This window comes from Rhea pennata, chromosome 6 (assembly GCF_028389875.1).
Source record: "Rhea pennata isolate bPtePen1 chromosome 6, bPtePen1.pri, whole genome shotgun sequence".
Taxonomy (NCBI): domain Eukaryota; kingdom Metazoa; phylum Chordata; class Aves; order Rheiformes; family Rheidae; genus Rhea; species Rhea pennata.
In genome coordinates, this window is record NC_084668.1 from 15,093,659 (window position 1) to 15,121,226 (window position 27,568).

General features: G+C 39.4%; 1 protein-coding gene across 1 annotated transcript in view; it reads left to right on the plus strand.

Moving 5' to 3' along the window:
- Window positions 1–27,568, plus strand: part of CNTNAP5 (contactin associated protein family member 5) — a 286,625-nt gene that overhangs the window by 115,887 nt on the left and 143,170 nt on the right. The window contains exons 4-7 of the mRNA XM_062578339.1: window positions 14,109–14,256; window positions 21,794–21,997; window positions 23,694–23,878; window positions 27,140–27,283. Coding sequence (XP_062434323.1) covers window positions 14,109–14,256; window positions 21,794–21,997; window positions 23,694–23,878; window positions 27,140–27,283 — 681 coding nt within the window. The remainder of the gene's footprint in view (window positions 1–14,108; window positions 14,257–21,793; window positions 21,998–23,693; window positions 23,879–27,139; window positions 27,284–27,568) is intronic.

The following is a 27,568-nucleotide window of genomic DNA, read 5'->3' on the forward strand; positions in this document are numbered from 1 at the left end:
CTTACATACAACAATTTACAGTGGTTTTGAGCTCTCTGAATGATAGCAGCTGTTCTAGAACCTGTTTTGGGGTGTGTGTAATTAAGATGATCCTTTTCTGTGTGCTGTCGTACCTGATATTGGTCATCTCTGTATTCATTTTCCATTTTACTGCCTCAGCATTTGGTATCTTAAGATCCTTCTGCAGCTTTTCAGTTAGTCTTTATTTATACTACCCACTTAGTTTTCTGTCATCATGAAATGGTATCAGTTCTCTACATTCCCTTTTTTCTTCAGTTTGTTTATGAAGTCAGTGGATAGCATAGATCTCCCCCCTGCCAAGAGTCTACTGGCAATTTTCCTTCTAACCTTTCTTGTCCTATTCTTTAAATTACTAATCCATGAAGGCACATTCCATTTTTTCATATGACAGCTTAGTTTGCTTTTTCTCGTAAGTCTTTGCATGATTTTGTCAAAAACTTGTTGAAGCACATGCATTGTACCAATTAGGTCATTCTTATCAATGCACAAATTGATTCCTTGAAGACTTCTAATAAATTTGCACAGATGGCTTTACTCTGTAGAAAAAAAAGAGAAAAGGAGCCTTTTCGTCACTGTATAATGATCTACCTGTTTAATTATTATGACTTTTAATATAATTTCTACTGATTATAGATTTATTTGTGTTTGAGTTCCTAGACCTTCAGTTACAGCCCTTTTTGAAAAAATGGTACTACATTTTCTGCTGCCTACTTCTGGTAATGATTTAAGTGATAGGATAGGCAGCACAGCTAATAGTTGAGCAATTTATAGTAGATCTCCTCATGGAAGAATATTAGTAGGGCATAGTTTTTTGTTACTGTTCATTTTATGTGTTCATTCAGCATTTCAATTAAAAATATTTTTTCTGATGCATTCACCTCAAAGAAAGAGTTTAGTGTGGGAACTACCCTAAGCTATACCCTAGTGAGCTCAGATATAAAGATGTGTCTTGTCTTCTTCAAGCTATCTTGCAAACTTTTTTCTCAGGCTTTCTGAGATATATTAGTTTTTGTGCCTTTTTTCAAATTATTTTTTATTATCATTATTATTATGGTATTCCGTATTAACTGTGCAGAGCTGCTCTTGATTTTTTTTTCATCATTTAGTTGTAAGTCCTTAGAAGGATGTTCTACTTCCAATCATTTCTTTTACCCTCTTGTTTAACTTGGCCATGCTTTAATTCTTTCTGTTTAAAGTCTTCAGCCCTACTTTTTAAGTCTTTTTCACAGTAAATAACATGCATGCATTTTGAATGTCTAAGATGATGACCTTCTATAATCTCCATGCTGCTTAAAATAATTTATTCTTTACTTTATAATTTTAATTTGTCTAATGTGCCCTAATTTTTATGCATTTCGTCTTTTTAAAATTAAGCTCTGTTTTAATATATGTATAATGATCTGTAGATCTGCTGTTGAGTGTGCTGAATACGAATATAGTGTGGTCCATGTTGCAGAGTAGCTGTTTAGAAGCAATATTTTCATCCTGTGTGTTGCTGAAGTCTAAAGCAAGCGTTGTTTCTGCTTTTACAGGTACTTTGGCTACACAGTTCAGAAACATGCATTTCTATTTCCTAAAATTCAATCACTGCAACAGTTACCCTCTCTGTTCAAAGATAGTGGAGGCCTCTGTGTTCTCCCGTTACGGATCTTCTTTACCACCTTAGCTACCACTGTGTGAAATGATAATATAACCTGGTCATGTGGGATTCGAATTCTTAGAGAATTTAGGGTAATCAGTAGTTACTGACCATAATTTATCGTCCCTTTTTGGGTCTAACCTCTCTTTAAAGCACAGCACCTCTCTTTTACCAGAGATTCCCACTCTGTCCTCTTTATATTGTTTGTACTGGGAACTGTGGGGCCTCCTCCTGATTATCTTCTTTCTGCTAAGCTCCTGGTGTATCTGCTAGGCTATGTCTCCTAATAAATTAGGCTTTCACCCAGGTTAGTTCAGGTGTCTAGCATTAGCACATATGCTTTTTACTTAGCCTAGAGATCTGCATTTACGTGCTGTGTTTAATTGGGACTTAACTTCTTGAGACTGCTCTTTACTGTTTTCTGTTTGAATTTTGTCCATTTCTGTCCTGTTGCTTTATCAAGAATAAGGAACTTTAATGAAGTTATTCCTCAATAAGTCATGCAAACACCAAGGTAAAGATCTGTGAGTCTGCAGAATCACTGTATGTTCTTTTAGTCATAATAGGTCAATTTAGTGGTGCTGTAAACAACTGTCTTTTTAACGCTGTGTTTTCTCAGCATGAATACCAGTTGATTTCAAGTGTTCATGAATGCTGTGGCGCTGAAACCTGAGGTTTTCGAATGTGTGTATTGAGGCAGATGCACTTGAGAGCGCGTAGCCGTATCATTTATTGGCAGCAGTTAAATTTGTGTTTTTGAACACCTCTCTCTTTGCTGAAGAGCACAGTTGAAGCGCAATTTTTCTTTATTATGCAGACTTTACCATATGCAGAAGTTTTTAAAAGAAATTCCGTAATTAGTAAATTTTGCTTTCTGTGGGATGTATTATTTAAAAAAAACTTATTTATTTCTCCTCTTGTTAGATGTTTTCCAAAGCATATCTACATAAACTGTTTTCAGAAAAACTCTTAGAGTTAATGTCATCATCTCAATATTTTCAGAAAAACGTTGCAACATTTCTATTTCTTGTTCTAAAGGTAGTCTGTTTCATGGATCCATGTCATGGGTCACTTCAGATCCGGTTAAGAAGAAATAAGAGCCCTCTGTGCCAGACTGCCCTCCTCAGGAGGAGGGCTTGTTAAGGAGCTATTGATTCCTCCCTCCTGCTTTGCTATATTTAAATGGATATTATTGGTGCCTGTGGAGAGGCTCCTCCTTAGTTTCCAGGTTTTAATATTTGCCTGGCTATGACTTAGAGGAAAACTTGTATAGAGGTGAAATGAAAAAGTACAACTTGAAACTACAGTAATAGAGTGCTCTGGGAAATAAAACTACCCAGTTAATGTAAAAAGAACTTACGTTGAAATTATTGACATATTTTAAGATATAATCGTATTTTTTCATTCACTTATGTCCTAGCTCTTATAAGATTTCTTTAAAAGTATCCATTAAGGTAAAATTTGGGCTGTGGGTCCAGAAAGAAAGGGCATAATTTTCTTAATATTGTTACTCTTCTAAAGCTGTGTGGGAGCCTCCTGAATATGGAAAATTCCACACCTTGTTCTTTGCTGCTTCTTACAAAAATGGAGGTGTTAGGGAGAGGATGATAGCTGGCTGTGAAAAGCTGGCAATTTTTTTGTGCAAAGCAGCATCTCATGTCTAGGTTTTGGAGGATGCAAAGACCAAGTCTCTCTAAGATGATGCTCCTTGGTAAGGGGACAAGAATGCAGCTCCTACTGTAGGTCTTAGAGACCATCCAGCTGAATTTACATATTTACAGATGCCTCTGTTTAGAGCACTGCATGACCTTCAAATCCTACTGCTGAAGATTTTTTGGTGTTACTGACGCAGAGTAAAAAGTGCAATTGAAACGTTATGGTCAAACATGCATTTAGAAGATGTTGGCTTATGTATTCCTGCAGAGGTGCTGCAAATGCTCATCTTACGCTATTTCAGGAAGAAGAAAAGCGATGTCGTTAAGTTGCTTTAGCGTCCCGTAGGGTGATTTGCTGTGGCTGAATGACAGACCCTTATGTGAAAGTACAATGGTGAGATTCAAATTTAGGACACTGCAAATATTACAGTGATGGTTTTGTAGGAGGAAGCTATGTCAATTAGATCCAACTCTCTTGCGTTAAGAATGGCAGTTTATATAACTCACTGGACCGGAACTAGAGCTGATGGACGTCAGCATGGTTCCGCTGCCATGAAGGCTGCTTTAATGATTTATACTGATTTAGGATGTAACTTGAAGTGTATTGACAGCAGAATTTGCAGTTTAATTAGGCTTGGTAGAAATCTAGAGAAATATATATGCAAAAATATGTATCTTTTTCTGATTTGTAATTACACAGTGCTTTGTAACCAAAGCATGATAAATATTGGAAGCAAATGCTGCCCTTCCTTATTATTAGTAACCACTTATTTGTGTTGTTTATGATAATGGTATTCCAGAGAGAAGATCTTGAATAAGATAAACAACACAATGAGATCAGTCTGCAGTGCCCTTTTGAGATGTTAACGGTTGCTTTCTTGGCCAGAATGTGAACTTTTTCCTATTCAAACAAACAGAAAACCAGAAGGCATTTGTATAGCTAAGGAGATGAGTGTGCATCTGCATTATGAAGCAGTGGAGAAAATTAAGCCTATGCATTTATCCTTTTCCACAGGTTATTATTTTACTGATCCAAATGAAAATGCATCAAACTATATAGCAGGAAATAATGCAGGATAATGAAGCACAATATTCATCTGAGGTCACTGTTGCAGGGAATAACTAACACCTCTCTGGTGTCGTCTTACTGAATCCATCTGGCAAATTATAACCAGAAAGATACCTAGTGTAACAGGGCTAGCTATTTAAATTCACTTTGATGAACCTAAATACAGGGAAGGTTTCCAGAGTTTTCCAACATTGCTAGACATAAACACATTTACTGCATTGTTAATCCTACTAATTTAATATGAAGCATGAAGGTCTCCATGAGATTTTATGCAAAAGAACAGCTGAAATCTATGATTAATACTGGTAGTGGAAAGAGCAGTTTCAGTCTATTGACTCAGGTTAATCTAGTCAAGGTACTGGGGAAATATTTATCCTTTGCTGTGATACAGCTCAAAATACTATCTTATATGTAGGATTGCTTTTAAGATAAAGTGCAAGAGACTGAGAAGAAACAGGAATTAGCTTCTGACTTTTAGCTTAGACCTGTAATTTATGGTTTTAATTTTGCTGGTGCTCGCTCCCATTATTAATAGTTTATGTAGTAGTGATAATAATAATAACAGCAATAACAGCTGTAATATTTTATAAATCCTTCACCTGCTAGTGCTCCAAAGACTTAGGATGATTCTAATAGCTAAAGATGGGGATCAATTCTGAACCACTGAAACACAACTGCATGTGAGATGAAACATCACATTTGTTTGCAAACACTGGCTCAGCAGGGTGAGGAAATTGCACTTGGTCTATTGCTGGAAAGAAGGATAGCCTGCCCAACTGCAAGTTGGATAAAACACTTGGCCTACATCTATGTAAGTAAACTGGAATTATTTCAGTAGGCAGGAACCATTTTCTAGTCCTGAGGCTGTGGCATAACTCAAATATTATCCAACTGGTAAATCCTGTTTTGCTTCAAAAGAGGTCATCATGTCCATTGGGAATGGTCTCTGGCAAACCATGCCATGGTATTATCTGAGAGACTCTAGAGAGAGATTGACACCAACGAGAAAACCATGCCATATAATATGCTGGTTGTTAAAAAGTACAGATGATGAAGGTCCAATGACTTAACCTATTCCTGTCTCTATTTTATTTACTAAGATGGGTTACAGAGACCTTTTAATGAGAAAGTGTCTGTTTCCTTCTTCCATTCTGATGGTTATAATGTTTGTGTGTTTTTCCTAACTGGCTCTTGTTTACAAAATATTTTGCAATTGGAATCCAAATGATCCTCTATTCTGTATCCAAATTGTTACTTGGAGAGAATTGATAGAAGAGACAGCTCAGCTACCACCAATTAGAGACTAATTATGAAGAATAAATAAATTCAAAAGCTCTATGCTGTGATCATCTATGGATTAGATGTTTTTATTGTCATTTTGGTTTAGTATGGTTGGTGCCTCTACTCCGTTGCAAATTTTACCACTTTGAGAACAGAGAGGATATTTGAGAGCTCAGTGAAGACCAGTATCAGGCACTCTGTTTATTTTTGTATCTGTCTCCAAATCTTTTGGCACTGAAAGCACCAGAGATTCCAATCTCTCAGACTGGAATCTCTCAGCAGTTGATAAAACTATTCAGTGAATGAAATAAGTGTATTTAGCCTCTTGTTTTAAACTTACTGTAGTATCAAAATAACTAATTCAGACTATTTGAAAATTAGGCTGTCCATTCCAGCAAAAAAAATCCGTCTTTTTGATACGTGTTGTTGACCAGAACAGGAAAAGGAATGCAAATCTGTAGCAGGGGAAAGCAGAATAGGAAAAGAAAAGGCACAGAATTTTTGCGTTATTTTGTTTCACTGTTTTTGGTTAAATGGAAATATCTCATTGATCTTGAAAAGACTCAAGAAGCTTTATGTTTTTAATGGCATCAGCATGAAACTGATACTTTTTCTGAATTGATATGAACCTGTCTAAAATGAAATACTACATAAATTTTCCTGGTGAATATTCTTTAAAGATAAAACGTTTTTCTTTGCAGAAGATTTTGCCATTCTGAAATCTCCATTTTCTATTGGAAAATCTGTGACCAGTTCTACTAACTGTTAGCACAAAGATAACAATGTCCTTAATATAAATGTGGTTTTTGTTGGGCAATCATCTATTTGAGGCTAATGATATTGTTTAACAGTATTTGTTCCTGTGTTTGGAAAGCAACTAACCAGAGAGGAGCATACATATTCAGTGTAATGGGGCAGATCAGAGGAAAATAACCTGCCCACTTGAGCAGATTATTCAAGTAAGTGATGAGATGGTCTGGTACATGCTACACTGTTGTATCTTCTCTCCGGTGGACTACTCTGCAGTCTGGGCTGCATGCAGAGGTAGGTCCTGTGTTTGGTATCACATACTGCAGCCGTTCATTTTAATTCTTATTGTACGGGGAAATTGAACGTTGTTTTTGTAGAGTTTTTTTTTCCTCCCCCATTTTGGAGTGGAGAGATGGGGAGGAAAGCTGTCATTTCTTCAGCTGTTTTGTTATTGGATAGTAATTTTGACAAGTTACTCTTTCAAGTCTTTTTTTTACTTCCTCCCTAATAGCAGCGCAGACATAGTGTCGGGGAATATTACTTTTTGAGGGACTTGGTCAAGGATAGGCATTTCTAGGAGGAAAATGTAGCTGTGATGGGGTTGGGGGAGGAGATGAATGCAGAATGGAAGTTTCTATTTCTGAAGAAACAACAGACTTTGCACTAACTAAGTCAGTGTATTCAACCTGGAAGGGAAAACATGAGTCTGGAAACGGGCACCTTAACTCAGAAGGTCTTTAACTAGAAAAGACAGATTTGTTATGAAGATCTTGGTGTATAAATAGAAGAGGCAGGTGTGAAGCCGGAAGAGACTCTTGGAGGTGAGTGAGGACAAGAGGACACATGCAGCCCTTCTGGCTCCCATTGCAGCATCCCAGCCACTGGGGCAGGCTGGGACCAATCTGAACCTGCTGAAATCAGTGGAAGAGGCTCCCACTGACTCCAAAGCTTATGAATTTGTGCTTCGTATTTGGAGTTTGGTTGGGCTGCGTCATCTTTTTGAAAAAAACAAACCCAGTTCTTAAGAAAGAAAAGTGAGAAACAATGCAGAAGTTTGTTGCCCACCTGACAGGTGGGACTGCATGGTAGGTGAGAATGAAGATCTAAACTGCAGGTCTTTAAGGATTCAGGGAGTCCTTCCTGTCATCCTTCATTTCTCCCCATGGTTTGGCCTCTGGTAATAGCAAAAGGACTTTTTAAGGCCACGGAATGAAGAGGACACTAGGGCCTCCCTAGGACTGTGTTCTGCCGTGAACCCTTTGTTGTCAAGAGCTACTCTTAACCCAGCTCCCAAATAAAGTGGAAGTTTTAATTTTAGTAGCTTCCAGTATGGACACAGGGAGATTGAGTTGACAGCAAAGCCATTTTATTGCTTTTCTTCGTGACAAGATATTAACAGTTCTGGCATGATATGTTGGGCTTTTTGTATTACATAAATTCAAGGAGAGCAACATTTTTCACTGTCAGCATACATAGTATGTAGAAAAGGTGAAATCTAAAAAGAAAGTTAGATTTTTTTTTTTTGCCTTACATTTTTCTTGTTTTCTTACAGGGAAGATGTGTATATACACCCTTAAATTTGAAGTCTTGGCCAGGTGAAGAGGAAAGTTTCCACTCTTGCTAAATCTGACAGTTGCCTTTGTTTTGCAGCAGAAAATAAATAATCTTTTCGTTTTCATTGTTAGAAAAAGTCATATTAGCTACCACAAACCTTTCGAGGTCCAGAGTGTTGCTAGCAGGCTCTGATGTTGTTCATACAACAGTTGTATGAAAATACTGTAGCATCCCATAAAGTCGGAGGCTGCTGAGGTTCTGTGCTGTGTGTTCATGGCTATGCTGTGCCCCTCTTGCCATGGTACCATTCAGTTTTTTTTCTACACACTACAGGTAGAGATAAGTGAACCTTACCATAACTTAATTTCTGTCACTGACCTCCCCAGTTTAGAGGGAGAACTTGTGTTTAATACCCAGACTTGATTTAGCCCCACTGAATTATATCCTGGCTAATCTAAGCTTCAAGAGAGAACCAAAATTCTGTTGCTTGATAGCTCTCTCTGACTCATAGCTTATTTGAAGCTAGAAAATCTGAAAAGCTGGCCCGCGTTTTTTTCTTCTGTTTTAGGATTTTGTTGTGGGAAATACAAGTTTTCTTTAAAGAGTATGTACGCTCAAATGTTTGAGGAGATGCTGGGAGACACGGTGCTAGTGCCTTCTAGTCCATGACCGTTCTCATACGGTTCTCATCTTAGTAAGAGAGTTTAAAAGAGAGAATGACATTGTTTTACTTATTGCCATTTTGGGATTTATAACAGGCTTAGCTACTTTTTATCTTGCTTTGGTTCCTCCACTAAGCTGCTGGATAGCTCGAATTCAGTGTGCTCCTGTCCTTATATCTTTGGACGCTAGAGGAAGCATACGGCAATGCTATGGGTGAGATTTGGAGGTGGAATGCTCTTTCTGTGCTTGTATTTCCTTCGTGAAGGTTGAAACATCGTAAACTGCAGACATCTGTGTTATGTGCCCCCTGCACGTTCATAATCTGATTTTTTTTTTTTCCCTTCCTCAGCTCAGTTCATCAGCATGACTTTGACAGAAATGAGAGCATTGAATACATCCTAGAATATCCCCCCCTAGAAGATAGTTAACCTCAGGTCAGCCTGCTCATCATTCAGGGCTGATTGTGCCTATACTGCTGCTTGCGTACACACTTTGAACCCATCCCATTACCTGCCTAATAAAGTGGGAGAGCAAAATGTGTTCAGCAGAGTCATTATGGGAATGAGCTTCTGCAGCTCAATAAATAAGTTGCCATTTGCTGTCCAGAGTGTGCGTGCAGGGGGAGATGGAGGTGAACTCCTGAATCAGGTGCTACTTTTTGAATTGATTAGGCTTTGAGCAGACATTTTTGTTGCACTGAATTTCCACTTGTCTGTCTAAACCTGGAGACCATCCTGTGACAATCTAGCCGAAGGGCAATATAAAGTTTAACAAACCAGATCTTGGCTGATAAAATCTGGCACAGATCTGAATTAATATATACCAGAGAAACAAATATGTCTTTGCAGGCTTGCTAAACAGCTGTCATATTTCACTGCAGTTGTTCAATGTGTTCCTAAACTGCCCTTAAATAGCTTTTGGGATCTTTCTGAATGGAGGAGTTGTGCAAATAGGCCATTCATTTAATTGTTGTTTTAGACTGGAATTTTTCTGAGGGAATTATGAATGCAAATCCCAGGGACTGCTATGAGTTTTGAGATTTGAACACCTTTTGAAAATTTTATCTCATACTTGTTGTTAATGCAGTACTAAACTGGAATTCTATTTTTTTCCCTGAAATGAATGGGTTAGAGTATTAGGAAAAGTGCAGTGTATGCTTGCCTTGTTTTTACTCTTCAGTAAGAGTTTGCTTACAGCCACTGTTAAAGATACAGCACTGGGCTAGTTGGACCCTCACACTGAACCATACAGCTGCTCTTAGTCACCTCTTTGTGAAGGTGGAAGCTGCCTTTGCTGAGGTCTGCTGAGTTTGAGAATGAACCTATACTTTCAGGATGAAGAAAAAGCTCATAAAATATTCCTGGAGTGCCATAGCCTGTGTCACAGCTGGGCACCACCCAACCAAGTGTCATGAAACAAGTTTGGTTCAAGACTCAGACCTGTGTGTGGCAAACTAGTAACCTTACAGCCACTGGCTATTGGTAAAAGGCTACATCTTGCCTTTGCAACTCTGATGTCAATATTTGGTTCTAATAGAGCTTTTTGATTTATAAGTCTCATATAATATGAGAAGCAGAATTTCCTGCTTAAATCATCAGTCTGCTCTGTTTGCAGGTTTTCTGAAAAATAATAATAAATAAATAAATAAATAAAATCTTGCTTTTCGGTGTTATGCTTCCCACCAGAGCAACTGTGTTGCGTGGGAAATCGCATAAAGGTGCTTTGTTTTCTCTACTAGTTTGTTGTTTTGTTCCTGTGAGTTAATCTCTCTCCACAACAAGTTATAATAGAGGCTATTTCTCAAGAGGAAGTATTTCTGCCATTCCCACTGATAAGTTTAATGTTAATCAATATTTGAACCTCCAGGGCTAAGAAATTTGGTACTGCATCCTTGTTTCATCTTCTTTAATGGATGGATTATTTCTGTGTCAGCTGTGGATCAGTTTTCAAGTGACCATCTGTGGCAATTGGTATTATTCAATCAATGGAGTACAGCCCACAGGTGGTCCATAAAACGTCAGAAGGTGATCTGTATAGCAGTGGGAATTGAAAGCGAAAATCAAAACAATCCTACAGGCAAGCAGAGTGCTCCTCTGCAGGTAACAAGCAGTGATGTGCCTGCTGCAGGCAAAGTCATCCTGTAGACACAGGTCTACAGGTAGGGAGCATGGGCTGTGGATTTTTTTCCTGAAAGTTTGAGTTCCTCTTTGCTGGTTAGAGAAGCTTGAGAAGGTCTGCTGTAAGGGATTTGTTGGGTTTATGAGGGGTTTATTTTTACCAACATGACTGTTTCAATATGGGAAGGACATATATATAGTTACACATTAGGTTGGGAGCTGGATGATTTGGAGTCTGGATTTCGGTAATTCTGACTGTTCCTTGAGGTGTCAGTATGGAAATGTTCTAGTATGGATGTCTGAGGGTAGACACCTGGGTCTGCTCACACACAGCAGGGTACTATTGTACCTGGAAAAACCAGAGGCACTTCTGTGACTGCACAGTCGCCAGAATATGTTGTACATACCCTCTGCTTGTAGGCAGAGGGCTGCCTCTGTAGGGGAGCAGCAGCAACTCCCCATGTGCTATGCCTGGGCGCGTGGTTAGCACAAGCTTTGCAAAAATGTCTTTGCAGGTTTACCCCATAAAGTCATTGCCCTGTAAGAAAGGCATCAAGACTGCCCTTAGCAACAGTTACAGATCCTCTTGAGCTGTCCACAAGGGCCTGCGGCTGGTGCGGGCTGCTGTGTGCCAGCGTGCGCTGCTTTCCTACCTGCCTCCAAGCAGAAGGGCGTGGGCTGTTCAGAGCATGTCCTCATTCATAAACTGCCTGGTTCTCATTGCTTGGTAATTGCAAAGGAGATCACTTCTACAGGTGCTGTGCTTTCCACATGGTCTTCCCTTCAGCATTTTTCCTTTTTTTTTTGCATAAGATAAAAAATGATTATAGCTTGTGCTACAACATGCAGTATCGACAGCTCTGTGTATTAAAGGATTATAGGAGAAAACATGGAGCCTGAAACTGTTTCATCATATCACTATACTATAGTGTATTTTTTCTTTTGTCTCTTGATTTTCACCTTTTATTTGTATTCTAGTCATTGCTTTTGCAGCCTTTCTTCACAGTTGTGCAAACTGGAAACTTTTTGTTTGAACCCTCACGCTCCCCTCTCACACACGTGTATATATCCCTCCACCCCCTGGTGCTTTTTTTTTTTTTTTTCTCCTATGAAAGCTGATATTGTTATATAATCAGAGGACTCTAGAACATAGTCTCTGTCTCTAAGCAAACAAACAAAATTCCCTTTCATCCACCTTTTCTGTGCAGGAATCTCTTAATAGAAAGGTAAGGGTTGCCACAGCACTGACTGAGGCTTACACTCTGCTTGATGGTTTCATTACTGAGCAAGAGAAGATCATTTCGCTTGGAGTATAAGGGAGAAAACTAAAATTATCTCTGCTGGAATTTGAATTCAAATCCCACCTGGAAAGCAGGATGAATGAGCCAAAGACATCTTGAAGTGCTACTTGTGACACTCCTCAAAAAAAAAAAAAAAAAAAAAAAAAAAAAAAAAAAAAATCATAAAAAAAAATCTGATGGACAAGCCTGTTGAGCTGCTGTCTTTGGTTATCTATGGATTATGATGAGCAGGTGTCCTCATACAGAAGCTTTTAATTACATAATGTAGTTGAATTTGAGAGGTGAGCCAACCATCAGAAAATCCTTATAGAAAACAAGATCTTCTGCATAAAAAGTCCAGAACAAGAGAGATACAGGATAGGAATAGCTTTGGGAACAATTTGGTTTCTGGAGCAGAATTGTAGCCTCATTTCAGCCTGATAAGCTCCTAATAGAAAAACAAACGAAACCAAAAAATGTGGCATATTTTATAGATAGTTTCCGTATTTCACTGGGATAGCTGGGTTTGTGAAAGCCTGAGTTAGACTTTTTGTCTCCAGAGGTCTGTGAGTATTAGCAATGAAAAACACTTGCAAAGCATGTTTTAGGAATCTAGATACATGTCTCTCTTGTTCATGACTTTTGAGAGAATGAGGCTTATTGCATATGAGAGGATTTTTCCAGGTTGAAATGTGTAAGGTGAAGTGGACAAAATTTGGTAAGGTTTCAAAGGAGTGTGCCAAAAATATATATTTCTGGGCTAATCAATGACATTGATTATAGATATTTAAGGATACTTCTTACAAATTATGATTCTAATGAAAAAGATCACATTGGGATTAATAAAACAAGAACACACTGAACTCAAGGCTTTACACAATTTTTAACATTTTGAAAAGACTTCACTGGCATTTGAGTAAAAATTTAAACAGTTGTTAATTAATTCTTTTTTTTCAGGGTGGGGATGAACCCCCCCAGTATCTTTTTCTTAGCCTTCTCCCATCAGAAATTAATTTCAGATCTACTTTATTAGGATTATGCCTATTTGTACTTGCAGTTTTATTCTGTAGTTGAATGGTGCCAGCATTTGCACTGCAGAAGCATATAAATCACTTTTTCAGATGCAATTTTATACTTGGAAGGAGAAAGACCTCCTTTACAAATATGGCCTTTCTATGAGATTTTTTTTGGTTAGTGCTATCTTTAGTTTTCATTTGTACAAAACTGTTAGCTTCAAATTTCAATCCTTGCTGAGTTACTCAAATGTTTTGAAGATGACAGGAAGGCTATGATATTTCTAGCCTAATTTTACAGAGTCAGGATATAAAGATGAATTGGAAAAGCTTCAGGTAGCATCACAGACCTTGGATATTTCTCTTTGTTAAGCTTCATCTTTGAAATCCTGCAGTCATTCTTCATGTGTTAGAGAATTTCCTTTTGTTGAGTGGTAATTCAGAGTAGGGTCATTAATTTTGGCTTGCAGTTGCAGACAATTAATCAAACAGGCAAAAAAAAAATTATTATTGTTTGCAAATCTTGGCTGCATATGCAGTCAAAATGCTGACTGTCATATGTACTGATTCAAGTTTTCATCTCGTCCTGTCTGGCTGAGTTCTCTGGTGTGTGTGTGTGTGTGTATATATATATGCATACGTATATATATATGGATATGTATGCTTTCCATTTTGTATTCCCAAGCTCTAGCTCAGCCTCTAGTAATCTGAATGCACCAAAGCCTCGACTGGCCTCAGCCCTCACCTCACTGGATGCTAAGGGCTGATGGAGTATTGTGTACCCTGAGCTTGGAGAAATTATACTGTATCTTCTGTAACATCCCCTACTAAAACATGTTATTGCAATTCCCTGAATACTTCCTCCTGTCCACGAGCTCCTGTCTCCCTCCTCGCTCACCCTTCCTGTTCCTGGGAGACTCGGCACTTGAAAGAGAACTTAACAGCCAGTATGAATAGTTTTAAATAATCTCTAAGGCTGAGAGTCAGAGGGGTGGCAGTTCGCATCGTTCAGTTTGAGTACAGCGCTCGCAGCTCGGCGTCTCACGCAGGCTCTCTGCCCTTTCAGGTGTTCGCGGGGAACAGCAATGCTGACGGCGTGGTTCACCACAAGCTCCTGCACTCGGTGAAAGCCCGCTTCGTGCGCTTCGTCCCGCTGAAGTGGAGTCTCAACGGGTGGATAGGACTGAGAGTTGAGGTCTTCGGCTGCTCCTATAGTAAGTGGCAAAGTCTTAATCTGTGTTTTGCCAAAGGGCTTTTGTTTGTGCTGTCAGTATAGTGGGAGGGATCCAGCACCAGTGTGAGTTTAAAAAAAAAAAAATAAAAAGAAAAATAAAAAAATAAACCATGAACTATATAGCTATCGCTTATTTTCAGTTGCTGTATTTGTGTGTCTGCACAGGAATGTGCTGGCCCATCTAGCTCATCTGGTGAAACTTTCTCAGCTCAGTGTCCACGGCTTGTTCTAGGGGCAAGGTAGCCACTGTGAAACCTCCTCCCACCTCCCTTCCTCCCCACTCCAGTGCAGGAGATAGAGCTATCTGGGATTTTTGCATAGGATTTTATTTAGGAATTGTACTACTTTTTAATTTAGTGTAATTGATTAATTAATAGTTTATTTTTGAATTTAGAGCTAATTAACTAGTTGTTAAAGAAAGTGCTACAGGGTATGCAGCCAGTGTTTCTATTCTGGCAGATGGCTTTAAAGCTCTGGAGAGCAGAGTATTGGTCTGCTGCTTTAATTGTTTTTGCCGTGGGTGTTTTCTTCTGCTCTCTTCCTCCTAACACATGGTGAAGGTCTTCTGAGGTGCTGTCTGCAGCTCTTTGTCACATGGGTCTTGGAACAGTCTATAAACACTGTTACCTCAGGGCATTTTGGCCACACGTTATCTTGCTTTATTACTGCAGGTGCATGATGTACCGCCACAGAAACACTCAAACGTAAAGAAAAAGGGCCAGCGTTGCTCCCAGGCACAACATGAAAGCAAGTCCCAAAATGAGGAAACGCTAGTCCAGTATCTGTTTCTCAAATGTTTCTGGATTTATTTTTGAAGATGTCAAAGTTGGCTTTGTAGTGGGTTCAGAGACCCTACTGGAGATGGATAGGATTTTATTGGGAAGAGTTCATGGGATTAACAGCCTTTGACCAGTAAATTCAATCTAGTGTGGCATGGGTCACCAGTGTGTGACGCTTCTGTAATTGTACATTTCACCATTCAGATTAGATTCTCATCTTCTCTCAGATGCAGAAAGGGTGTTATAAGATAAGTGGAAAGGCTTCTGTTCTATATAGGACACTTTTTGAATTCATCTGAGCAGTATTTGAGAGTAAAGTGTCTTAAAACTCTTGATTCGGATGATCACATTAAACAGATAGTGCTCCAGGACTGTCAGTTGCCTTGTCACCATACTCAAGTCTGAGAATTGATTCACACGTGTTCCCAGGAAGATCCTTTCTGTGGTCTATAGGTAGATCTGAAGGCTCCCTTCAGATTTTTTGGGGGGTGCTTCAAGCTCTATGGACTGTGATTCTTTTGAGTTCAGATCTGCAAGAAGCTTCCAGCCTGGTCTGATCTGATAGTCTCTTGGGTAAAAGACCTTTTTCATGCCCTAGGAGTGGGTCTGTAAATTAACACCTGTAAATTGAAACCAACAGCTCTTGATGTTATCAGTCCAAAGCAACTGTCTCATCTATTTTCAAGGAGCTTTTTTCTATTAAAATGACCAAACCTCTGCTGTGGAAAGAAGAATAGACCACCACCAATTAAGCTGGAACTGAAGGCTGAAGCTCTCATAGCTGAATGTGTTGGTGTTACTCCTTGTGAAATACTACATGGGAATTACCTCCACGTCAAATTGTCATTGAATGTTCTGTGATGTGGTGAAGACTTCAGAATCACTTGTTGGCTTAATTTCCTTGAACTTATATCTTCTAACTCTTCATCTTTGTCCTGTACCCTGCAGTTATAGGAAATAAAAGTGATTATACAGAATTAAGGTATGAAATTGAAGCAAGCCAGAAAAGAAATTAAGGGATTCATAAAAGTTTTATGGAGTGCTGAAATATTCATTCAGTTTATATAAATCTGCCATTCAAATTTCTCTCTGGCAAATTGTATATGCCATACCTGTCTACAGGTTTTGTTTATGCAGTTTCATAGTCTTGGCTCTTCCTAACCCAGACACTCATGCACTTCACAGAGTTTAAAAATTTTATCTTTACTGTTGTACTGAAAGTGTATCCTCAGCAGATCCGGAGCTGGTGTAAATCTAGATAACTGCATTCTGTAGTGTTCAACAGCAAAGGAGCTCAACCACCATGTTCAGTTCTGACACAAGAAATATATTAGTGATTTGAAGAGTTAAAAGAAATGACAAAAAAATCACTAGGATCCACAAGCTGGGGACAAAACTGGAAGGAAATGGAGCTACAGGAAGAATTACACCAAATCCTTTTTACACTGTTGGAATGACTTAAAGGCTTCTATAGGTAAACTCGCTCAGAGCATTTGCTCTTCAGTCCACTGAAGTTGAACGCATTTCCACTGTCATTTTAGCTTTGGATCCAGTCCTTAAGCATAAGATAAAAAGACAAAATGAAAATAAGGAACACATATGAACCAGATCCTGCATAAACAGGGCTGCATGTACAACTGCCAGTTCATTTCTGCCTCCGAGCCTGCTTATGCTGGCAGGTTAAAATTCAGGTGATGCCAGACCTCTGACTGCCTGTTCTACCTTTCATGTAAATGCTGCCCCTCTGAAATGGGGCACCTGATCTGCTGCTGAACAATAGTGACGCAAACTGAATACGGAGTTGTTTGATATTCTGTGCAGAAAACTGAGGCAGTAAAGATTTGATCTATAGGCAAACTGGATAACACTTTTGTGTGAGTGGCAGCATTCACTGCGTGGTGAAGTTTGGGGACAGTGACAACTTAGGCCATCTGAATTTAATGTGCTGCTGCACATCTGTTAAGATCTTTGGACTAGTGCCAAATCGGGCAACATGCAGCTGAGCACCTCTTTGGTACATCAGGGCTCGCAAAATAGCGTGTGGTCCCTTGGATGGTCTTTGCTCACATCTGTTCCTTTTTAACCTTGCATATCTGAGCAGAAGATGACAGCTGTGTGAGAGGTTTGTGGCTTCCATTGCTCCTTAAGCATTTTAGTGATGGCAGAGCAAGGTAGACATGATCGTCTTGTGCCAGGGCAAGGCTCTTACTCCCCATTTTTGGAGCACGTCTGTCTTGCCCAGCATGCTCTGCTGAAGAGGTCCCAGGAGCACGACCTTGTTGTGGTAACTTTGTGCAAATGCAGTTTTTAGTGGCAGCTATTTAGTAGGAGGCACATGGGAGGTTCTGATCATGTAGGTAACCAAGCTTTCTGCCAGGACACTATAACAAATAAAAAATATGAAATTCACATGAGAGATGTGCAGTGGATGCCCAAGTGGTTAACATAATCTGTAACTGCACTGTGCTGCTGAATGGCACTCATTGTCTTTTATTAGTCCTGGTAAGTAATTTACTGTTACGAATTTGTCCCCGAAAGACCTCTGTCATACAAGAAAGCTGTCTTCTTAAAGCCATATCTCCAATTTCTGACCCCTCTCTCTCTCTCTCTCTCTCTCTCTCTCTCTCTCTCTCTCTTTTAATCCTCTAACTGGCAGCAGGTTGATATTGTTTCTTTGAAATATAAAAGATATGTTTTTACCAGCAAAGCTGTTTCAGGTACATGAACATGCTTGACCTATTCCATATAGATCAAAGTTCCTGTCCAACAAAGCAGTCCAAGGCTGTGAAATTGGATGGAATTCACAGATGACACAATGATGCCAATCAGTTGTTTAGTTTCTTACACAGAAAGTGTGTATTTAAATGAAAGTTAATTGTATTTATTTGAAATTTGTACAAAGACACAATTTCAGTTCTCCAAACAGTTACAAAATAGGAGTGCCATGATGTAAGTCTGAAAAAATATATGGTGATGTTTCCAGTTCAGGAAAGGCTATTTGATGAGTTGAATGAAAACCTTCATGCAGAGGTATGTGTAAATACTCTGTGGTCCTTCACAACCATGTCCCCAGGCGTGTGACTCTAACAGAAAACTGGAATTGTAAGGGAATACATGTTCAGACAAATGGCACACCAATTGTTTTGGATGCTGGGGGATAATGGGTATGTCTTTATATTTCAGAAAAGTCTTGTTAGCTTAGCATAGGAAAAAAACTGCTGACATAATTGCTTGTACAGGATAAGATTTATGGCTGCATTGAAAATGCTGATCATAATATATAACTGAGTAATGGCCCAAAATGCATCAAAAGGATCAGGTGTAAGTTCAGTTAACAGACCGGGAATCGTGGGGGGAACAACAATAGGGTATGAGACAGGGTATCTTCTCCTCAGAGCTGAGTTCTTCTTTGTAGTTCAAGACAGATTTCTCATCTTTCAATTTCATTGCCCCAGGGAATATGATCTGATACTATGTTTTTTGATGACTTTTTTTCTTCTTCTTTCCCTACCCTCTTCTTTGTCATGCTATGAACACATTACAGAGAACTATTTAAGGTCTGAGCCAGATGGGCATTGACCAGTAGTGTTGGTAACCACCTGCATCAGACAAATACCCCAAACCATTGCTTACCAAGAGGCAGGGATAGGTTCATAACAGGGACAAAGCTGTTTGGCAAGGCAGTCTCCTTGGAGGTGCTCACTGACCCTTGTGTCCCTTGGGTCACACCTGTGAGGAGTGTGGGGAGGGAGATGAGATTGCTGAAGCCAACTGGGAATGATCAGCCAGAGAGATGTCCCTTCCTGCTACCTGCTGGGAGTTAAAACTTCTTCAATGCAGGGGCTAGAGCAGGAGTGAAACTATCCATTTTCTTACCTTATTAAAGTATAAGTGTTCCTGGAGCGTGTTTTCATATTTTGGAGCAACTTTGTCTGGTAACTGCTCACTGTTTCTGAAATCACTAGAAGGACCCTTCTTGAAAAAAATAAACAGGTATAGTCTTTGCTTCCTGGAGCTCATAAGGAAGCAGCGTAGATAAAAACGCATGTTGTGTTTTAATTTCCTACTCCTACAGGTTTTCTGGGACTTCTAAAATTCCTTATCTTTGATCTCTTGCTGCAAGTAGTTTATGGACATATGTGGACTATAAACAAACAGCAAGCAAACAAAAAATGCATGTTTTCTGGAGCAGCTGTGGATTTTGCACTGTTTAATGGGAAATCAGGGATATGTTGTCATGCAAACTGCTATTTATCAGTTTTAGATATTACTATTAGCATTTTTGGATGTATTCCCATTTCATTCAGGATTCTTGGATTCTTTACTAGCTAGTGTCCTTGTAACTGTTAGAGTTATGCTAGAGAAGCAGAATTTTTTGTGGTTTTCTTTGCTTTATTTCCTTTGCATTCTCTATAAATATCAGTGAATTATTCTAGAATTCTAGAGAGTATCTAGGATTATTCTCGAAATTGCATGTTTTGCAATGGGTTAGTGGGGAGCCAAGAACAAGGGGTGAAGTTTGAATGCAGAAGGTTTGCAGGTTTGGGTCATTTGGGGTAAGGATCTAACAAACATGGACTGTTTTTATCACAAGGCAGAATTGGTGCTTTCTTGCAGTATCTTTATTTTGAGGAGCTGGAAAATCAGCTTTAATTGCAAAAGATACTGGAGAACAAAGACTACATTAACTTTTTTACAGACTAGTTTTTAATTCCTGCCAGTGTTAAAATGAAGCTATTTGTACAGTATACTTGCAATTTACTTTAAGCAAATTGAAGTATTTAATGTAGCTAGGTGAAATTCATAAGAACGAAGGTATGAATTAAATTCCCTTTATAGAACCTGGCAGTCAAGTCCATAGAGAGAAAGCAGCAATTCTGAGGGAGGTGATTCTGAGTACCTAAATCAGAAGTTAAAAACAGTTAAAGCAGATGGTGTGAATACTTTCTCGTGATATTTCCTAAAGTAGCAACTGTTCCCTATATAAATCTAAACAGCATTTTATAATTTATAATGACATCACAGATGAGAAATTAGTCCTCATTTGTTCTGGAAAGAACATTTTCCAGAGCTGAATTTCTTTGTAATTCCTGTTTTATGGAAAATAACTTTTTTCATTCTGATCTGAAATAGAATCAGCTTCAGAGTGTCAGTTTCCCATCAAATATAAATTTTGAGCTCCCCTTGCACTGAAAACTTATAAATTTTCCACTGAACTTTTACAATGGTCATTCTGACATCTAGAAGTTATCAATAATAATTTCCTTAGTGAAAAATCATTATCAGATCTTTTATTTTCTGAGCTTGTAATGGTTTTTAATTGCAAACCTTTCTAAAGCTTGATCTGTTTTTTAAAAACAATTTGATTATTTCTGTTTTTCTTTTTTATTTTATTTTTATTTTTATTTTATTTTTGATGAACAAATGGAAGTACTGTTAAAACCCAGAAGGGTAGAAGAACTCTCAAGGGAACTTAAGTGTCTTACGTCTTTAATCATACTGCAGTTGCTGACCTGGAAGCCTTGGTGGTTTTGCATATGGCTTTTTCAGTTATTTTTCAAAACAAAATGAAAAACTGGTTGCTTTGGATTATCATTAAAACATGGGATGTGCAAACAAAGATGGTCTATTGTCTTTCTTTGTAACTAAGAAAATTTTCTTTAAGTGTTTATCCTAGTAATTATACAGCTTAGTAAATCATTGTTCAAATTTTTCTTCTTCTTATGGCGCTTTTCATTTTTAATAATTTTTTAATAACAGGAAATACCAGGTGACAGTTTTATCATTTATGAGCAGAAATTTTATCCATGATTTGTGCCTAATTGCATTTGGATAGAAGTTGGAATTTAACTTAATATATGCCAGTCACATGTTTAACACAATGTATCAGTTAAATGTAATTAACACTACCTGAAATGTGCTGGTTATATATGAAGAAAAATAAAGTTTGTTAAAAATATATTTTGCATAAAATACTGCTTTATTAAGCAACATGACTACTGCAATCTGCTGTTACCAAAAGTATTAATTGCAATTAGAGAACTGATAGCTTGTTTCCTATCATAGTGATCATGTTTCAGAAGCTGCCCAAAGCAGAAAATGTTTCTATAGGATTTTTCCAAGGTGTATAATCAGGTTAGATGCCTAGTTCCATGAAATTCCATCACAAGCTTTTTGAAAGGATTTTTGATGGTCCCTGCCAGCCTAATCAGTTTGAATGTGGAAACATGATTGATACAAACACACAGCTGGCCCTAGGAGGTTAGGTGATGTTAATGTGGGTGCAGGCATGGCTGGCATGTAGGAACAGCTCAGCAGATACTTCTGAAGCTGCAAAGAGTGGAGTCAGAACTTAGCTATTCAATGTAATGAATAGTGTCCTGGGTACGTTTAAGACAAAAACAGTGAATGTGGCGAGGGATTACTGTGGGGATGTAAATATGATGGGAGGTGCGTGGTATGTTTTAGGAAGTAAAGTGAGAAGAAAACTTTTACTTGAGAAGGAGGAGGAAAAGTGCAGAAGAGTTAATGGTTTTGCTGTAGTGTTCTGGATTCCTCAAACAGAAGGAAAGGAGCGGAAATGGAAGAGATGTGGTATGGCTCCAAGGTTGCCCAGATGCCAAGTGCATCTTGTGAATGTACACTTCTGAAGACACCTGGCTCCAATTATTATTGAAAGGATACTAAGATGTTACAGTCCCTCTCCTCCTCTTAATTTTTCCATCTTCTTTCCCCTAGAATCAGATATAGCAGACTTCGATGGCAGAAGTTCCCTTCTATACAGATTCAATCAGAAACTCATGAGCACATTCAAAGACGTTGTTTCTTTGAAGTTCAAGAGCATGCAGGGGGATGGAGTCTTATTCCATGGAGAAGGACAGCGTGGAGACTACATTACACTGGAGCTGCAGAAAGGGAAACTCTCCTTGCACATCAACCTGGGTAAGGGCAATTAGGATTCAAATAATACTGTAATAAGGCTTGTGTTAATTTGCTTTTATGAATTTATTGTTTCTATTAAGATTTATTTATAATTGTCAGCTGAGAACAGCAAAATCTGTTGTGTACCTCAGGGAGCTCACAGCTTAAATAGGGAAGTTGAAGAAGGAGAGCAAAAGAGAATCGACTTGACTGAATTTTTTTGCAGGACCATGATAGTTGAGGCAAGAATAGAGCTTGGCTCTTCTAGCTAGAACAGACCAAGGCTGAGCTGCTTGATGATTACTTTTGAAATTCTGACCTTTGCTTGATTATGCTTTCAAATGGCAATTAATAAAAAGCTCTTTCTCCTGCTTCCTCCTTTTTTTTAAGAAAATCATTCTCCAGAAGTTTGATGTGGGGTTGAAAATGTTGAAGAGTTGTCTCATTCTTTGTCTGTGGTCAGATCAGAGCAGACAGTACAGAAATAGTTAAAATTCCTGTTGAGTGCACAGAAAAACTTCTACAATAGCAGGAGTGATCTATACCAAGTTCCTTAGTCTTAAAAATTTTCATTAACTTCATCTCTGGATGACCCATGGTGTTTGACCCTGCTGACTTGTATTTTACATACTGAGAGGTTTGGGTTGAGCAGAAGTTTCCATGACAGCATTGCTGTACCTCAGTTATGATGGGAGCTGCAGTATACCCTGTTTGGGAATTGAACTTGGTTTGAAAGCCCCAGATGTCCATCCGGTGGACAATTCCATCGAATTTCAGCATGGAACACTGAAATAAAGCCTCCCTGTCTGATAACTGTGGGAATGGAGCAAGAAGGAGAGAGAGTTAAGACTCAAATTTGTCACAACCACTCTTAGTCATAATAAAATTGATGGATAAAGTAACCTGAGCCATCTGAATCCTCTATTTACATGCATGTGTCTTAGACAAGAGTTTTGGTGTGTGAGTTTCGGTTTTGAATGTGTTTGCAGCTTTTCTGACTGTGTTGGAATGAGTCTTTCCCATTCAGCTGGGACATGCACTCCCTTTAAATGAGATGCTTTGAAATGTTCAGACATGTACCCAGCTAGAACACAGAAGAGTACTTAAAATCACTGGGATTACGGCCTAAATATTTCTGCAACTCTTGAGCTAAACTTCTGAAGATTTGGCTAGGTTTAAGAATCTTTTTGAGCTGAATAAAATACTTGTATTCATGTTGCTTCATTGCCTTGTTGTTTTCTCTGAAAGTGATCGGATGCAATTTTCTTGTTAAAACACAAAAAGCATGCAGTTGCGACTGAAGTGTCAGGATTGATCTGTCACATGAATAGAGAGCAGACTTTGGTGCAATCCAGAGGGAGCTCTTAAAACATTAGGGCTTCGAATGCATAGCAGGATGAAGGGCACAGGCAATGTGACAATTCCCTGGGTGCTGCAGTGTGTGGGTGCAGCACTGGGAAAATTTTCTCCTAGTTTTTCACAAGGGTTTTGCTGGAGGTGGAGAGAGAGGAGGAATACATATATATGTATGTATGTGTGTGTGCGCGCGTGTGTGTGCGTGTATATATATATATATATATATATGTATATATATATATACACGCACACACACACGTACACACATATGTCAATATGAGGCCCAAAAAAATCTAAGGCAGGCTTCAGGCAAGGGCCTGGAGTTAACTTTGATGTTCTCTGCCTGTCTCTGCTGCTCCAGGAGATTCCAACCTTCATTTCAGCAACAGCCACACATCCGTCACCCTGGGCAGCCTCTTGGACGATCAGCACTGGCACTCCGTTCTCATCGAGCGCTTCAACAAGCAAGTGAACTTCACAGTGGACAAGCATACCCAGCATTTCCGAACAAAGGGAGATTCAGATCACTTGGATATTGATTACGAGGTGCGTGAAGCCTTGCAGATTCTAACCTGTGAGAGGATGCTAAACCAGTGTGTAAAAAAAAAAAAAAAAAAAAAAAAAAAAAACCACTATGTATGTGTTTTTTCCCCAGAAGTGATCTCGATCTCCTTTTTATTTAGCATTTGTCCCTCAGAGAACTCCTTTCATAGTAAACAAGTATAAACAAGTATAAACTATGGGCAAATGTCTGCTGGATCACGCTTGCTTCTTCAAAGTGTGTCAGGCTTTGAGTTAAATTTAGTCTAAAACGTACAGCCTTGGTGAAGGATGGGGAGGGGGTTAGCTAAATCCCCAGGGAGAAAAATCACTCATCTGCAGCGAGGGGTGCTGGGGTATCATGTCCAACATGATTTTATCGCGATACCATGCACCATCCATGCACTGACTGACGCGGTCAAGGGGGTCGTGGTTTGGAGTTGTGCCGGCTCGAATCTTGACGCTCTGCGTGAAGATGGTGAGCAGGCAGAGAGCACCATCTTCCCCTGGGGTGGATGACCCTGAGCAGGGCTGTTCAGACAGTGGACTCTGACCTGGGTTGGTTCACATCATCTCACCTGCCTACAAAACCTGAGCCTGGTGTGCTCCCCTGTAATGAAGCCAAGGTATGGCAGAGCACAGTTTATATCACTCCGCTAGTTCGGTGCTTATGGTCTGTAGTTGGTGAAAAATACCTTAAAATAACTTAGAAATCTTTATGTCATCATATCTGTATGCAGATCAATTCCTCACCTGTTCCCCCCAACTAACACATACACATGCATATTCCCTGTGTTCCTTTTTTTTTGTGACGTGCTTGCTGACCAAGTCTTGCTAGTTTGCAAAGCACAGGGTCGTGTTTGCACAGTCAGAGCCGTCACCCTGTTTGGATGTGTTGAGCTGGCACGGTTCATTGCTCAGAGATCAAAAGTTTCCTGTCTGCACTTTGGATTTCTTTCTGTGGAAAGATCAGTTCCCAGCGCGGCCGAGGGACACAGGCAGACGGCTTGGCAGCGGCAGGCGTGCACACACAGGTGCCTGCTCTCTGCTCTGCTGGGGCTCCAGCTGAACTTCAGGAGTGTGCGTCTCCCTTCTTTGCATTTCACTTAGCAGCAAGGAGAAAGCGATGCCTCTCCCCTGGCCCTATTTAAAATTCTTCTGTACCAAATCATGAAAACATTTAAGAGGAGAAGTAGGAGACGACTCCTAACTATCATAGCAGTGAGATCCTAGAACAGCTTTTGATGGAATTAGCCAAAGCTGTAACTGCTTTTAAGGTGGAGCTGAGAAAAGCCAAACAATTCAATCAACGCCTCTCCTAATTTCAAAGTGTTGAGATTCCTTGCTTCTTGGTATATTCTTGATGGTGAATGGTAGTTTGTGTTATGGAAAATTCAAGCTCCAGTGTAATTTACAGAAGGTTTTTTTGATCCGAGATAGGGCACATTGCAGAGAAGATATTCAGCTGATAGAAATCAGCATGTTGCCACTGACCTCAGTGGCACTCAGTCCTGGCTGCTGCTATGTTTTTCATTTGCACTGAAATGACACTTGTCTTTCAACCAAGTGTTAGGGCAGTGCAGTCTGCTGAAAGTTTATCTCACCACACTTCAGGGATTAAAGGCGTTACTGAGAACAGTAAAGCCATTAGTTTGGTAATTAAAATTATTACCAATCACAAAGGAAACTGTTTTCTCAATACTGCAGTACTATAATTGATATTGATTTTTTTTTCTAATTTTGAAACCCAGTACGGAGTCCCTAAACAGGAAACTTAAAAGAATAGAACATAGAAGGCAGAAAGTCTGATGTTTTAAGAAAGAACTAATGATTCTCACTGGGGGAAAAAAAAAAAAAACACTGCAGCCCTCATGACAATAGCAAACCTACAAATGATATAAAGTGGAAATCTATTTTACTCTTTATTTCTGTGAAATGATCAATTAATACAGCTGAGGCACAAGTTCATTAAGAACTTGTTTTCAAAGAAGTGCTTTCAAGGTTATCCAAGTTATCCAGGCTTTATTTGCTTATGCACATTGGCTTGTTAGGCAGGGTGGGAGAAAACAACCCCTAAATTTTCCCTTATTTTCATAACAAGCATTAGGAATAGTGACAGAGTAATAATGCTGACCTGCTTCCAGCAGCCTTCGGTGTGTCCCCGGTGTCTCGCAGCACTGAGCATCCCTGCTGCAGTAAACGCTGCAGGGCAGCTCTCAAAGTGCTGGTAAACTGTAACACCTGCATCATCCTTGCAGGTATTATATCATATACAGTGCTGCTGGCTGTGATGGGAAAAGAAAAGAAAAGAAAACAAAAACATAGTGGTAATACCAATAAAACTTTGCCAAAAGGTCTGGTGGAAGTAAACAGAAACGAGCTGTGTCATCTAGAAAATGAAAATAGGGTTATTGGAAGTCCTCCTCCGCCCCAAGTCTAAAGTGCACTCCAAGGATTTTGGAAGCTTTATTTGCTTTGACACATAAAGTCCTCTGTAAACTTTGTCCTTAATTTAGGTGATGGGTTGCAATCTGCACAGTACTAATGTGTCCCAATACTTAAGTGACAGCACAGCAGTTTTGTTAAAATGTGTAACCTGCTATATTTTTCCAATACACTGTTCAGTCTCAAATACAGTATGCGAGTGTAACAATCAAATACAGTGAAATTTAAGGCAAAATAATTGCAAGGTGCCGGTGGGGTAGTTTGTGTGTGTGTGACACTTCCCTCCACTGGTTGAAATCAGAACTGTTCAGGGCACCCTGGCTCGATGGAGGAAGGTGACCACAGCTCGCAGGTAACCAGTGCTCTGTGCTCAGGAAGTTTAGTCCTCCCACAGCACCACGGCTTCCAGCTGCCATGGTTTTTGCAGCGTGGTGGCAGCATCCAAGTCAGAGGGGTCTATTGACTGGAGACCATTTGAGCGGTACGTGGTGCTTTCAGTGTTCCTGAGCAGCAGGGGTTGTAATAGCAGGTTGTTAAAAGGCTGTGGGTGTTTGTGTGTGTCATGGCACATAGAAACCGTTTCCAAACGAGCAAGCCATCTGCAGCAGCGGTGTGCCGTGAACAGCAACACTGTACTACGTGGCCTGTAATTCCCCTGCTGGGGGCTCGGGCCTTGCTTCATGCACCAAGGTGAGGCTGTTCACATGGTTCTGGTTTTTAGCTAACAGTGAGGTTGGCTGCATGGAGTGAGGCTCTGCTCCTTCCTTCCCCGTCCGTTTGGCATGGATGATAACTAAATGCTGTCTTCATTCTTTCCAAAAGCTCAGCTTTGGAGGAATTCCAGTCCCGGGGAAACCAGGAACCTTTCAGAGGAAAAATTTCCACGGGTGCATTGAGAACCTTTATTACAATGGAGTCAATATAATTGACCTGGCAAAAAGGCGCAAGCCTCAGATCTATACAGTGGTAAGAGACACTTGTGTGTTTTCATCCTTTACTGCCATGCTGTTGACATTGACGGTTTCACTGAATGAATGGAGTTCAGATTTAGATATAACATCTTGTTATGATATTGCTGAGGCTAAAACCAGCCAAAGCTGACTGCAGTGATGACAGTCATCGAAAGATACATCCATAAACTAGTAATTTCTTTGTCTTTCGAGGTATGTTAGAATCTGTTTGGAGAAACTTTTTCATTCCTTTTCCAAGCTGAAAATGTGTTGTTCTGATGTCATGATAGGAGTCATGATT